Consider the following 15697-nt stretch of genomic DNA (forward strand, 5'->3'; position numbering starts at 1 on the left):
TCAGGCTTTAGATGTTTATTTGATCCTCAGGGGACTTGAAAGGAAATCACACAGCTCAGGAGATATGGGCTGAGGAGGCCCTTTTATAGTGGGAAGAAGTAAGAAAGGACAGCAGAGAGTAAGAGGGAAGACTTGGGCAGCGTATGACTGTGGTCCCCAACATGACTGAGCTCGAAAATATTGCTCGAAGTGAAAGAACAGACACAAAACATTACGCACTGTATGATTCCATTTATAGGAAATATCCAGAATAGATAAGTCCACAGAAAAAGAAAGCAGATTGGTGTTTTCCAGGGGCTGGAGGGAAAGGGAAATGGGCGTGACTGCTTAATAGGGCCGGGTTGTAGCTGGGGGAGGATGATGAAAATGTTTGGAACTACGTGGTGCTGGTTGGACAGCAGTGTGCATGAACATTGCCACTGCATCTCACATTGTAAATGGTTAATGTTATTTTATGTGAATTTCCTCTTAATTTAAAAATATGTATATGAAAAAGAGGGGGCTGTGAATAAGAGTTTGGATTCTAGAGCCTGAGTGTGAATCTTGCTCCTCCACTCACTAGTGACTTGAGCTCAGACAGCAGATGCTGTGGAGGGGGAAGGACACGCGGCTTGTAGCAGGTCTCTCAGTGGCAGGGAGTTGTGGAGGGAATCAGGGGCCATTGTCTTCAGAGGTGGGAACAGTTAGTGACCCTGGAATCCTTTGACCTCCTTCCCTCAGCCCTTCAGTGAGGCAAGAAGCAGATCTGGTATGTTCGGGGCATTTTGCCGAGACCACTCTCCTGGGGTGTGAGGTCGATGTCCTCAGGTGCCACGGGGCTGGCCAGGGAGAAGTTCTGGAGGATGGTGGTGAAGAAGAGGAACAATTCGGCCTTGGCGATGCCTTCACCAAGACAAATGCGCTTCCCTGTGGGCACAGAAGGAAGGTGACCAGTGAGGGGACAGGGCGGGTGCACATTCTTTGCCCTGCCACACTCCTCAGCCTGGACACTCCTGTCCATTGCAACAGATTTGCATGAGATTGGCCTTTAACCTGGAATTCAGGGTGGACTTGTAGGTGGTCCCTAAACCCTCTGAAACTGGGTGCAAATCTTTGGGTGGATATGCCAAGTTCATTTCTCTAGCAGAGAGTTTGTGTGTGTGTTTTACCTCTACGTATGTAGGTGTGAGCATATTTCTGACTTCACATTTTAGTGTTCTTCATTTCGCATATGGGGAGAATGGTATCTATCTATGAGGGCTCTTGTGAGGTTAAAGAAAACATCTGTAAAACTTCTTAGAATAGCACCTGGCTTGAATTAAGAATCCTCAATGTGCAGTTCCTGTCTTGTGTTTGTTTCCGGGAGCATGTGTGGGGTGTATGTTTCTGGCACCGTGCGTGTGTCTATCCCTGGGCAGTCTTCTTGCCTCAGCCTGAGATCCATGGGCTTCAAGACTTCCCCCAAAACATCCAAATTATAAATAAAATTGTGAATAGGATTGGTGCACACAGTGGTGGGGGATGGTCTATGGTGCCCATCACCCTCAGAGGTGTAAGGAACCCCAAGAGCATAGAAACCACAGTCTTGGAGAGAAATGAGAACAAAAGGGGCTGGAAACCCTGAGGCACAGACACAGCAGAGCCTCTCTCTTTACTTCAGTGTTTCCTACTCTGCAAACTGACAGGCTTTAAAGGCCATGTCTCGGGTGGGTTTCCAGGCATTGCCCATGAGTTCCAGGTGGTTGGACATCGTGCCTACGCGGAGGTATCTGGGGAACGATCCACATCGTTTTGGCACATCCAGAAGACAGGAGACAGGACACATGAGTTTCAAAATACTCAGGGCAGGTCTCTGGGCTGGTACTTCTGTAAGTATTGCCGTGACCCAGCTCTTCCCAGAACAGCCAGACGCCTGTCATCTCCCTCCCAACGCACCAGCCCAGCCATGGGGCTGTCCATTTGGACACCCTCTGGAATCTCATCAGCTCCAACACCCTCTCGGCTTGCTTTGTCTTTGTTTCTGCCTATGGCATCTATCACTGTCTTTTTCTGTGTCTACACCTGTCAGGCACTGTTTTTCTACCTCTCTTTTCTTTTCTTCCTCTTTATTTTGTTTTCTTCCATGTTGTTAAACTCCCTGTCTCTGTCTAGTTGAATCTCATAGTCTCACGCTCCGTCTCTCTCAGTCTCATTTTTCATCTCCCTCTAAAAATACCTAGTGTCTCTCATTCATTCTGTTTCTTCCTCTCTACTTATGTCACTGTCTTTCTTCTATCTCTTATTCTGTTTCTCTCTTTCCCTCCTTCTTTCCCTCTACTTTTCTCTCCTCCTCCTCCCTCCTCTTTCCTTGTCCTCCACTCCCTCCTACTCCTACTCCCCCTTCTCCTACTCCCCCTCCTCCCTCTCCATGCCTCTCTCTGTCCTCTTCTCCCTCTATTATCTAATGTTCACTTTCCGTCTGTCTCTTCTAGCCATTATCTCCCTGTCTCTGTCTCTCCATGTGTCTCTCTTTGTCCCTCTGTTTCTCACTCTCCTTATCTCTCTGCTGCTTATTTATCTGTCTCTGTCCTTATCTCTCCACATCTCTGCATCTCTTAAAACTTAAGATAGCGCCAGGTGGGCTCGGTGGCTCACACCTGTAATCCTAGCACTCTGAGAGGCTCAGACAGGCGGATCATTTGAGCTCAGCAGTTCAAGACCAGCCTGAGCAAGAGCAAGACCCCATCTCTATTAAAAATAATAGAAAGAAATTAGCTGGACAACTAAAATATATATAGAAAAAATTAGCCAGGGAGAGTGGTGCATGCCTGTAGTCCCAGCTACTCAGGAGGCTGAGGCAGGAGGATAGCTTGAGGTTCTGTGAGCTAGGCTGATGCTAGGGCACTCTAGCCTGGGCAACAGTGTGACACTCTGTCTCAAAAACAAAACAAAACAAAACAAAAAAACTTAGGATAGGCCTATAAAATGAAAGAGTTGACCCTAATCACAGCACCCCATGTGTTCCCCACTCTCCCTGAAGTTAAAGGAAGAAGAGGGTCACTGCATTACACAGAGACACAGACAGAGCCAGAGCCCTGGGTGACTGAAGATGATGATGAAACTCAAGACTAGGGACTTGTTCCTGGGAAATTCCTTTCTCTCAAAAGGTAATAAACCTGAATATTGGAGTTTTCTGAGGTTGGAGCATGTTAAATTAAATTATATTTGGCCTAAAGTTGGCTCTATACATAACAAAATGTAACCTAACTTAATATGTAAACAAACTACAATCTAACTTCAGAGTATATTCTCCTAAAAGTAACTGAGCCTTTGCCAATCATAACGGCCAAGCTTCAGCCAATCATAGGCTTCAAACTGCTCAGACAGGTCCAAACAAGGCAAACTGTAACCAGTCCGGCTGTGTCCGTGGGCCTCTTCCTTCTTCCGTGGATAAATACTGCTTACCTCTCTCTGAACTTTTACAGGTTCAGGGTGCTGCCCAATTCATGAATCATTTCTTTGCTCAAATAGAGTCTGGTAAATTTAATGTGACTAAAGTTGTTCTCTATGAAGCCAAGGAGTGGAGGATGGGAACTGGGCCAGGTCAGAGCATGTCAAGACCTTCTCCACCTCCCCAGTGCTGGAGTATAAATCCAAACTCCTCCCCTAGTCTTCAAAGCCCTGCCCAGCTCAGCTCTTCACCTTATTTCCTTCTGGAATCTACACCCAAATCTCCCTGGCCGTCTTATAGTTTCTCAAACATGTCATCAGGTTTCTACCTTCAGGCTTTGCCTTTGCTGTTTGCTCTGCCAGGAACACTCTTCCCAGCGGCTGATTGGCCCCACCTATGAGCATCACAACTTGGAAGCCAGCTCATCCGGTTGGCTCTTCCTCACAGACCCACCAAGCTTAATCAGTGTTTCCTATTTTGTGCTCCCCCAACGCCCTTTAGAGCACTTATCATGATTATGATTCATTATAGTAATAATGGCCTCTGTGAGCATTTATTTTGTGCCAGGCAGTCCTAACCATGTTAAATGCATCAATTCATTTACTCCTATTATGATTTTGTTACTATTTGATGGGTGCCCATCTGCTCTACTGGACTGCAGATTTCCTGGGGCAGGACCTGTGACTCTATGTGATTTGATGCATTATCTTCAGCCTCCAGCAGAGCACTGGACTCGTAGATTTTTCATTGAAGAGGATGAATTGCCTAAGGTTTAGAGAGATTAAAATACTTGCCCAAGGTCCTGCTTGCCAAGATGTGCCTTTGGGATGTAATCTCATTGCTCAAGCCCTCTCATAGGGTAGTGGTAAAGATGGAATGGGATCACACAGATAAACAAATTAGAATATACTAACTGCTCGATAAACAAAGACTTGTCATTGTTTTTGTCTGGAAGGAATGGAACGCACACTCAGATGTCTGGGGAAGGGATCTCGGGCCCAGCTTACCTAAGGAAAAGGGAATAAAAGCTTCATTCTTCTTCAGTGCCCCACTGGCATCCAGAAAGTGGTCAGGGTTGAAGTCGTCTGGTTTTTCAAAGTAACGTGGGTCACGGAGAGCAGAGTTCAGGATGGGAAATACTTCAGTGTTCTGAGGGAGGGTCACAAGATCAAAAGATATCCTATTGCCTGGCCTCCCCACACAACAACAACAACAAAAAACCGAAAAAGAAAACCAAAAATAATGGGACCGTATTGAGAAAGCAGCAAAAAGTTGAGTTTTCGGATGCAGACAACCCAGGAAGCCCATACAGGAGAGATGCAGGACCCCCGCTGGTCTCACCTTGGGGATGATGTACCCTCGGAAGTGGGTGTCTTTGGTGACTATGTGGGGCAAACCAAGGGGGATAAGGTCTGCAAATCTCTGAATCTCGTGGATGACAGCGTCCGTGTATGGCATTTTGACCCGGTCTTCGAGGGCTGGAGGGCGATGTGTGCCAATCACCTGTTCAATCTCCTTGTGGACTCTCTCTGCACAGACAAGGGGACCAGTGAACCCCATTTCCAAGAGACATCTCACTGATTTCTATGGGTCAATGAGCCAGGAAAATCCTATGTTAAAGGGTTAAATCACTGATACACCTCAACCCAATCAGCCTGGGGTGAGGGAAGGAGGGAGGAAGCAAAAAGAATTCTTACCTTGCTAGCTTTAATGAATGCTATGGATTCTATCCCCACATGCACAGGTACACCCTCCACATACACACACCACAATTTTACATGGAATTTCAGATTAAGAACTCTAGGCTACAAACATGCCGAAACTCTCTCTCTGAGTAGAAAACAAGGTAACATTTGTTGTGTGTGTATTATAAGTGAGGCACTGTGTTAGGTTCTAAAGAATATAAGAGTGAAATGAATAAATTACTGCATGAACAACTGGATAAATGAATGAATACATCAATCAATCAATGGATAGAGCAATTCATGAATGGAAAGATGGATGAATGAATGAACAAATCCATAAATGGATGTGTATATTCACCTATAAATCAATAGATGGCTCAATTAACAAATCACTAGCTAACACATGGTCTGTAAATAAATCACTGAAGCTATTATAATTAATCAATAATCATAAGAATGGCTAGATTTATGGAAAGTAAGGGATCGAAAAAATCAGTGAAGTATGAGAAAATAAATGAATCTGCAGACTGAATGACAAATAAGTAAAGAATGAATAAATGAGTGAATTATTTAATGGATAAATTAAGGAAGGGATGGATGGATATAGAATGAATTGAAAAATGAACGGATGGAAGGATTCAGAAATGACACCTCGTTTATAAAAGGATGCTCGCGTAAATGAATGAGCCAGTGAATTAATGACAAATAGTGCATTCAACATATCACTGTTGCAAAGGATCAACTCATGGATCTATGAATTCTAATAAATAAATGATGAAAGTGTATTTCCTTGGAGGAGTGATAGATGAAAGAATCAGTGAGTATGCAGGTGAATTAATGAATAAAAGGATGGACAGATGGAAGGAGGGATGGATGAAGGGGTAATACTTTAAGTGATGGCACAGAAAGTCAAATATCCCGTGTTCTCATCCACACGTGGGTGCTAAGACATGTGTACGCGTGGGCGAAAAGACTGGAATGACCGACCGTGGAGACTTGGAAGGGTGAGGGAGGTGGATGATGAGAAAGTACGTCATGGGTACAATGTATGTTATTTGGGTGATGGATACCCTGAAAGTTCTGACATGACACTACGTAGTCTATGCGTGTAACAGGATTGCACATATACCCCATAAATTTGTACAGATAAAAAATGTAGAATGCCCTCCCCCCTCAAAAAAGTCTTTATGTGATGAGGGAAAACACTGGGAGAACAATCCGACAGATTCTTTGTGCATCCACCAAAAACACACCGAATAGAACTGGAGACTGTTCTCCTAAGTGAAGTATCTCAAGAATGGAAAAACAAACACCACATGTACTCGCTATTAAAGTGGAACTAACCCATGAGCACACATGTGCACAGAGGGAAGTAAAACTCAGTGGAGATCAACCAGGGGGGAGAGGGAAGGGGCAGGGGGAAAAGGGGGGCAAAACCCCACCTAATGAGTACAATGAACACTATTTGGGTGACAGGCACACCTACAGCCGGGACTGAAGCATTACAAAGGTTATCTGTGGAACCCGAAACATTTATATCCACATAATACAATGTTTTGAAATTAAAAAAGAAAAAGATCTGGCTTAGTTGGAGACTGGCCTAAAGCCTGCAGTACTTCTGGAATAAGAAGCCAGTGTCTCCTGTCTCTTCCAAGCAGGACTTGGCGACCCACTTCTGCAGCTCAGAATGAAATCGGAAGACCCCCAGTTAGCTGTCCCTGGCCCACCTGCAACATGAGGGTGTTTGAGCATGAGCAGGAAGCCGTAGCGGAGGGTGGTGCTGGTGGTCTCTGTGCCAGCAAAAAAGAGTGAGAGCGTGTTGAAGATGAGGTTCTCTTGGGTGAACTCGCTGTGTGGGTTGGATTTCTCCTGGGTGCAGAGGGAGAGGAGGGGAGGGTCAGGGGAGGCTGTGGCCTCGCTGTGCACATTCCAGTGTCTCTGGGTTCCCTCCACCTGTTTCAGGGTCTTTCCCTCTGTCTGGCCCATTTAGCTTTTATCTGTCCCCTGCATGTTCAACCAGGTCTGTCTGTCTCTGTCTCACTCAGCTCGCTTTGTCTGGCTGTTTCCATCTCTCTCCCCATCTCTGGTGTGTTTCTCTCTTTTGTCTCCCAGTCTCTTTCTACCTGTGTGGGTCATTTCTCCTGTTGCTGTATTTTTGTCCCTGACCCCAAATTTCTTCCTTACTTTTATATCTCTATCTCTCTTTCTCCTCCTGCTGGTCTGTTTCTCCTCCCTACTTTCTCCTTCCTTTCACCTCATCATTCTTGCCCTTCTACTTGTCTACCCCTCTCTTTTCCTATTCCCCCATCTTCTCTTCATTCCTCCTCCCTTACCCCTCCCCTTCCCCATTCCCCTGCCTTCTCTCCTCCCCACCTTGCCCTCCCTTCCCTCCCCTCCCCTTTCCCTCACCCACACCCCACTTTTTCCATGCGCAGCAGGTAGGCATCTATGAGGTCCCGCGGGGCACTGGGGTCCAGGGTTTCCCGGTGCTCCTCCACTCTGCGGCCAATGAAGGCACTGATTTCTTGCAGGTTTTTAGAGATCTGCCTGTGTACTCCAGGAAAGAACTTCAAGAAGTCAGAGAAGAGCTCAAACAGCTGCAAGAATGAAGGGCAGTGAGGTCAGCCTGGGGCAGGTGACAGGGAGAGGGCAACCCTCCCACATCCCAATTCCTCCATGGGGAACCTCTGGGTCTCTGTGTCTGTTTCTGTCTCCTTCTCTCTCAGGCCCTCACTCCCTAACCTTATGTTTCCTTTGATCTGTTCCTCTCTTAAGTATCTCTTTCTGCCTCTTGCTCCCTCTTCATTGGTTTCTGCCACACTTCCCTGACTATCTCCTTTCTTCCTCTCTTTATCTCTCTGTCTCCCTTTCTTACCATCTTTCCCTGTCTCTCATTGTCTACCTCAGCCTGCTCCTTTGTTTGTCTCATTCTGTTCTCTGCTTCCTCCTTCCTCTCCTCATCTCCCTGGCTGTGTCAGACATTGGTAAAACGAGGCTCACACAAGACAAACCTGTGAATCACTTAGGAGTATTTATTTATTTTGGAGCATATTTCTATTACTTTTTCTGATGATGAATGGAATACCTAACTTCTTGCAAACAATTGCAAACAAGGGAAAAGTGTATATAATAAGATGTAAAATTCCTTCTTAATCCCTCCCTCTAGAGATAGCCATTGTTAAGTGTTTGGTGGATCTCTGCCCAGACCTTCCTCTCTCCATGGTTCTCCAAGGGAGGAGAACATCGGAATCCCCTGTGGGGCTTGAAGCAAGTAGTCCCCGGGGGCCCATCCCAGCCTTTCAGATCAGACCCTCCAGTAGGATGTGCTGGGAATCCACATTGGTGACAGTCCCACGTGGGAATCGGACACATACCCCTGCTCAAGAACTATAGCTTCACCTCCTCTTCTGCATGAGTTTAATATTGTTAAACTTATTATGCAGTAAGAATGCTTCCAGGTTAGTCAATTAGGGAAATTTATTATTTGTTTTAAAAGAGCTGCATAGTACTTTATAATCTGAGAAAAGTTCTTTAAGGAAATGCATACAAATGCATACAAAGGGAGAAGGAGAAATGGGAAAAATGGAAGAAATGTGGTTCCCTATTGTGATACACCCGTGAATTTGGTCAGATGAGGGGCTTTACCTAGGACAGAGAAGCAAAGACACAGGAATCAGGGTCTAGAGAGCAGAGAGGCTGCAAGTCTGACTTAGTTTCCTGCTCTCTCTCTCCTCCAGCCCACAGCCCCTCCCCACACACATACTGCTATCAGCTCCGACTCTCAGGATTCCCTTATCGCTGCCCTTCCTTGTCCTGTTTTCACTCATTTCTCTCTATTCTAAGGTCTCATTCTCTTAGTCTTCCTCTGAGTCTCTATTTCTACCTCCCGTCACCCCCTGTCATTTCCCTCAGTCTCTCTGACCCTGTACCCAGGTCTCAGTGTCCCTGTCTCTCCACATGTCCCTGCCTTTCTTCTAGCCATAAGCTGCATTTCTGGCCCCCAGAGAAGATCATCCTTTCCCCTGCCTTGGATGTCACCTCATCCCCGCTCCCTGTCCCTCTCCGTCTCCCTGACCTGGCCAGATAAAGAGCTGGTGAGTGAGAAAGACTGGTAGAAGAGGTCCAGCAGCTTCAGAAATTCTTCATCTCTGTAGTGGAAGCGTTTTCCAAAGACAATGGAGCTGATGATGTTGGCAGTGATGGACTGGAAGAGGAAGGTGGGGTCCAGGAGGGCTCCTAGGTGGAAGAGGAGGAGGGGGCAGGTCAAGGGACATGGACTCAGAGGGTTGGGAATGTTTGGATGTCCCCACCCCATCTCTGTGTGACTGTCCAGCATTGCTCAGTCATGGTAAAGACAAGGAAAACATCGCAGTCGACGCTCACTCCCATTGTGCACCGGGCCCCCTTCTAAGCACTTCACATATCATTTTATCTACTCTTACTGCAACATTGTGAAGTGGATGCAATTCTACTACTTCCCTCATTTTTTAGCTGGGAAAACAGAGAGTTTAAGTACTTTGACCAAGATAACACAGCGACTCATTACGGGGGCCAGGATTCCAATCTAGGCAGCCCAGGGACAGAGTCTGTGCAGTTGGTCCTCACCCTGCACCTGTGAGCTAAGAGGGTTAAGTCCCAGGGCCATGGGTGGGACAGAGCAGGTGTTTAATCAATTGCTTATGCAAATTTAAAGCCCTGATCTCTCTCTCCCTACTGTAACTCCCCCTTAGCATCTTCTCTTCACAGCTGGGGCTCTGTGGGCATCAGGAGTTGCTCTGCACCTGTTAGTGGGTGTCTGTGCACACAGGCTCAGCCCTGGCCCAGGCTGCACTGACACTGGGCTGTGAGCACCTGAGAACATCAGGCTGCCGTGGCCTCTCTCTCTGGGTCTCACCTGTCTGTTTTCTCCCGTTCCTCTGCAGACCTTTTCCTGAGCCTCGTCTGTCTGTGTCTCTGATTTTCCCAGCCTCCATTTCTCTCTGTCTTCGTTTCTTCCTGCCTCCCTGAGTCTCTCTCCCTGTGTGTCTGTGCAAAACTCTGTGTGCCTTTCTCTTTGTTTTGGTCCCTCCATAGCAGTCTCTTTCTCCTTTCCTGTGTCCAGCCCGTGTCCCTCTGTCTCCTCCTGTCTTTCTTTTCAGTCCCTCTGTCCCTGTTCCGTGTTGCCCCCATGTCTCTGCCTCCCGGCCTCAGAATCTCTTGAGAAGTTTTCATCAGAGAGATGGTAAAGACCTGACATAAATTAGATAGAGTTTCTAAGAAAGGACCCTGTCACCTGTATGTCCCATAAATACTTAGTTATGCAGAATTAAAGAACAACAAAAGGTGCTTTCCTGATGCCCTCACCTGCTGCCCAAGAGCAGAGCACCCACCTGCCCTCTGCTCACCAGTAGTTTATCAGCACATCACCCAAAGAGTGGAAAACACTGTTCCCTATCTTCAAAATGTCTGCAGTTTTCCCTTTTCTCTTTTTGCTCTCTTTTGTATGTTTTCTGTTTTAGCCTGAGATAGATACAATTAATCCACGAATTGCTTTCCCTGAACTCAGTTAATAGTGCAATACTTGCTAGGTATACATGTTTGTGTTGTCCTAGAACACTACATACCTTGCATCACCCTCTTCCCTGGGATCTTTCTGTTTCTCGCCTACCCATCTCTGTCACTTTCCAGTCCCCTGTCTCTCTCTCTCTCTCTGTCCCTGTCCCTCTGTCTGATGGTCCCTCAGGCTTTGTCTGGCTCTGGCTCTGCCCACGTATACCTCTCTGTCTTTCTATTGCTGGTCGCCCACATCTCTCTCTGTTTCACTGTCCTTTCTGCCACCCCAGGACTCACCCTTGGATTTTCGCAGCTCCTCCACCAGGCACTGAGCCTCCTCCTGAATCCGCTCCTCCACGCTCCGCTTTCCCATCCCAAAGTCCCTCATGGTGGCCAGAGAGAATCGCCGGAGGGTCTTCCAGCGGTCCCCGTTGGCAAAGAACACGCCTGGGGTGTGGGGAATTGTGCGTTGCAGAGGACATTAGAGAGAGGCTCTGGGTCCTTCTTCACCCATTTTATCCCTTGCCTGACACATCCTCCACCCAGCACTCCCAGTGCCTTGGAGGCTCTCACCATATTCCTGGAAGATTGGCTCCATGATGGCAATTTTGCCCCTGCCAGAGAAGTCCTCAGCCTGGTCCACCAGGGCCTCCTTTATGGCCTCTGTCCCACACAGCATGACCGCGGGCCTCCGTCCCAGGTATACCGTGAAGACATCCCCATATTTCTCTCGGAGCTGCCAAGCATACCCACACCCTGGGTTATATGAGTCAGCACACACCTCAGTGGTCAAACTATTAGACACTCACATACCACACTGGTGTTTAGCCACCTTCCCCAAGACCCTCCTCCCTAGGCTGCCCTTTCACCTTCCCAGGACCCAGCAACTAAAGCGTTAACCCGTGGCCCAGCTAAGGTCTGCTCTGATTGGTTGGTGCCCTAAACAGTGCAGGTGCTTAAATACTTCTAATGTCACCCCCACCCACATAGCCTTGAGTCTGGCCACTTCTCCCTGGCATCTCAACCAAAGAATCATAGTCTTCGTTATCAGCCATTTTGCTTTCCACGATTTCAATTACTCATGGAAAACAGTGGTCTGAAAATCTTACATGGAAAGTTCCAGAAAGAAACAACTCATAAATTTTAAATTGTGCGTCTTTCTGGATAGCATGATAATACCTCACGCCAACCCACTGTGTCCCACCTGGGATGTGAATCACCCTTTTGTCCAGCATGTCCACACTGCGTACGCTACTCACCTTGTACAATGTGAATGCTACTATGGCCAGTTTAAGCTTTGTCATTTACAGAGAGCTAATTGTTTACGCTGATACTTTTCTGAGCAATTATATGCCGAAAATATTTCATCTTCAAAGAATTTCATGGAAAGGACTCTGACAAATACAGGTTTCTCTCACATAACTTTAAGAGCATAGCATTGGATGGGTAAGAAATCCCAGAACTGAAAGTTTCAAAAAACTGCTAACCCAATATCAAGCACAACAAAAATTAATTAAATACCAACAAAATGATTTGGCAGATTCTAATGCTAAGCCAGGCAGTACTGAAATTGTTAAGATATACAACCTGAATTAACTGTGTAAGATTGATTCAAGTCAAATTACCTATGATAACCTATTTAATAAATAGTGCTATGCATGTGAATGGGAGAATCAAAATTGGAATTTAAGAGGATGGTGATCCCATGTTAAGCATGCAGTCTTGGGGAGCCTGGACGGCTGCCTGGTCCTTCCTGAGTTATTACAGCGTCCATTATTAAAAGCTCTGCACTTCATGGCCTATCCTGAAAGAGATAAAGTGATGCAAATTATGAAAAAAATATTGTGATTGTGCTAAGATTGCTAAAATGGTTTATACCAACGTTTGGTTTGTCCAGCCCATAATTCTGGTGAGGGACAATGAAGACCTCAGATGATAAATTTCTGGCACCCGAAGTATCATTTGAGCACTTGCAGATGGAGTTCACTCAATTGCCACACACAATACATGTTTTCTGCTGGTACAGAAGCTTTCCTATGCAGGAAGGCCAATAATATAACAGTAACTAAAAGGTTATTAGAAATGTATTTCCCTTAAGGAACATTCATGGAGAAATCACCAGTGATAAAAATACTTACTTCACTGGCCAAGTAGTAAGACAGTTAAAGAAGGTAATACAAACCCAAAGACATTAGGCAAAGCTACCTGAATTGATTGGATTGCTTTGGTCAAAGGTATTACTGATTGATGGCAATCAGATCAGTCCCACAGAAATAACATAGATTGAGCCCTTATTAGGTAGTTACGGACCTCAAGTCTTGCTCCACATCTCTCCATTCAAAGGAACCCTGCCAGACTTCTGGAACCCTACAACTGTTGGGGACCTTAAGGTTCAGCTGACCAGGGACCAGAAGCAAAGACCAGCTAAGATGTGGACAGCATGCCCAAAAATGCGGATGAAGACTTCTCTGCCATTAGGAAAGCATTATCTTTTTTCCTTTCTCCCCTCCTTCCTCTGTCCTAATCCCTTCCTTTTCATGACAGAAAAACCCATGAGGCCATAATCTGTGGATGGCTTTAGCAAATGCTTATTAGGCTCTAGCAAGAAAACAGAGCAATTGTTGGTTTTGTGGGCTAATGGTTCCCAAATCAGGATACACTGATGTGATTGCCTCCCTGCGTTCCCAATGAGAGTCATCCTTAAGCCACAAAGGAAGAGTGGAAAGCTATCCTTGATACTCTAGACATCACTAATACTTCCTTTCCTACACTCACTGGTAACAGTACCCTGACCTTTTCAATGCGTATGCTAATTACTATCAGATATAGAAAACCTATATGAGTGTTACCTGGTTACAGGTATATTGTGCTTCCAGTTGTCACATGCATGAGACCTGGGGACTACCTCTGAGGGTATGAATAATTGCTTGCATCATGTGGCTGGATTAAATTGAGTAAATGTGCACTAAATGTGGTTATGCACCCTTACAGCATGCTATAAAAAGATTGCGAAAAAGTAGGTTTCCCACTAGATTTGTTCAAGAGTTAGGGAGACTTATGGCAGGACAAATTTAACTGACCTCTACTCAAATGCCACTAAGTTGTCCTCTTCTCCAGTCCCTGGGGGTCAGCTGAGGATTTGCTTACTCTGCTCTGTCTCCTTCTCCTCACTGGTTCAGATCTTGCTAATTGGCCTGGCTCAATCCAGCCTTCCAAATAGCTTTCCCTAAAACTATTCCCTAGAATAACCAAACATTGTACTTACCTTCCCCTTGATTTTACAACTACAGAAAGCTTAATTCGAAAGGTGGTTGATTCTGCTGTTTCTCTAGACAGTGTCTCCAAATACTTTAATGACATTTATCAGGTGAAAAAAACACATGATGTGTTTACGGGGGCAGCTAACATTTGCTCAGCAGGCACCCTGCATGGTGACTGGCAATCCTGGCTACCCCAAGGTTTTCTAACTTTTACACGTCTTCTAGTGAGTCTGCAGGTTACTGTGACTGTGTTCCAGGCTAACTGTAAAAATGGATACCTCTTAAATCACACCATTTAATTGCAAGCTCTGCTCCTTCGTCACTACGATGCTGTCAAGAAAGGCTATGACTCAAATACAGTTATCTTTATTGCCTGAGTTCTGAATTGTTTGATTTTGTTTGAGTTGGTTCCTGGCGATCCCTGTTAAGGGGTGTAGTTCAGTGTCCTGGTCCTATCCTCCTGATGGTCAGCACATTAGCCTCTCTGATGTGTTCTGTCCCCTCAAGAGTCCCAAATACTTGCATGCTGCCCTCCTTTGTACAGGAAAAGGTCTCCTTACAGTTAGAATAACAAAAACATGAAGAAAGCATAAAGAGGCATCCAACTAATTGACATTATGAATTGTGAATTCCATACTGAGACCAAACAAGTCCATTATGATGGTGACAAAAGGTGGTGTCTGTGCCCAGGGTTTTGGTCAATCTCTCAAAACTCTGAGGCTTAGCAGGAGGGGGGAATTGTTCAATTAAATTAAATTTGGCCTAAAGTTACCTCTGTACATAGTAAAGTATATCCTAACTTAATATGTAAACAAGCTGCAAACCAACTGGAGGGTATATTCTTGCAACAAGTAGTCAAGTCTCAGGCACCCAGAGCAGCTGAGCTTTCAGCCAATCACAGGCCGCAAACTTCTCAGACATGTCCAAATGAGGCACATTCTGAGCTGTAACCAACCAGGCTATTTCTGTATGTCACTTTCTTTTTCTCTCTATAAGTCCTGCTTGCCCACATTGCTGGGTGATGCTCTCTTAACCTTTACTGTTTCAGGGTGCTGCCCTATTGTGAACCTTTTCCTTGCTCACATAATCTCTGCTAAATTTAATCTGTTTAAAGTTTTTCTCCTAACACCACTATCCATGCTTCAGCTCCATGCCCCTTACTCACCAACCTTCCCCACCCCACCCCTGAGCCCAGAAGGCTGCTTCACATTTTCTGCTGGGGGCTCCCGAAGTATCAATGCAGGAACAACCCCACCCTCAGACCCCATCCATCTGCATCTTACCCTCAAGAAGGACTTGAGTAGTCCTCCTCTGTCCATCTGCAGAATGTTCCCCAAGAAGGGCAGAGGATGGGGACCTGGTGGGAGGTGGCCACGGGCCTTTGGGTGGCCCTTGACCAGGAGTAGCAAGAGGCCCATGAGGACTGCAAGGAAGAAGAAGACGCTGAGCTCCATGGTCCCAGTCTGACTGTCTTCTACCCCACTGTAGACTCCAGCTGGGCCTTTTATCCTGAGCCTGCCTCCTCACCCAGTTATGAAACTTCATCCTGTCCCCGCCTCCTCTCTCATCATTGTCCAGGTGTGTTAACTCAGAGGGAAGGTTTGGGGGAACCTATACCTCCTGGTTGGGTAGCACTGTGACCTGGTCCCTATCCCTTTACTCTCCCCCTAGATGCTGGCAGGGATACTGTGGTAGAAATACTAAAGTCCACATGAGCATGCAAGTGTGTGGGGGTGTGAGTGTATTCATGTGTGTTTATTTTTGTGGGTGTCGGTGAGCATGCCCTTGTGTACTTAGTTGCCTGTTTGTTT

General features: G+C 46.1%; 1 protein-coding gene across 1 annotated transcript; it reads right to left on the reverse strand.

The window, feature by feature from the left end:
* On the reverse strand, window positions 1-15496 carry LOC138374921 (cytochrome P450 2B6-like). The gene is made up of 9 exons (XM_069458129.1): window positions 15170-15496; window positions 11200-11362; window positions 10924-11073; window positions 9170-9330; window positions 7515-7691; window positions 6822-6963; window positions 4751-4938; window positions 4417-4558; window positions 1-906 (listed from the first exon to the last, which is right to left on the reverse strand). Exons 1-9 carry the CDS (start codon window positions 15338-15340, stop codon window positions 725-727), a joined length of 1476 nt encoding a protein of 491 aa, XP_069314230.1. The 5' UTR covers window positions 15341-15496; the 3' UTR covers window positions 1-724.
* Between the last annotated feature and the right edge of the window lie 201 nt (window positions 15497-15697).

The sequence above is a fragment of the Eulemur rufifrons genome, chromosome 24 (assembly GCF_041146395.1).
Source record: "Eulemur rufifrons isolate Redbay chromosome 24, OSU_ERuf_1, whole genome shotgun sequence".
In the NCBI taxonomy this organism is placed as follows: domain Eukaryota; kingdom Metazoa; phylum Chordata; class Mammalia; order Primates; family Lemuridae; genus Eulemur; species Eulemur rufifrons.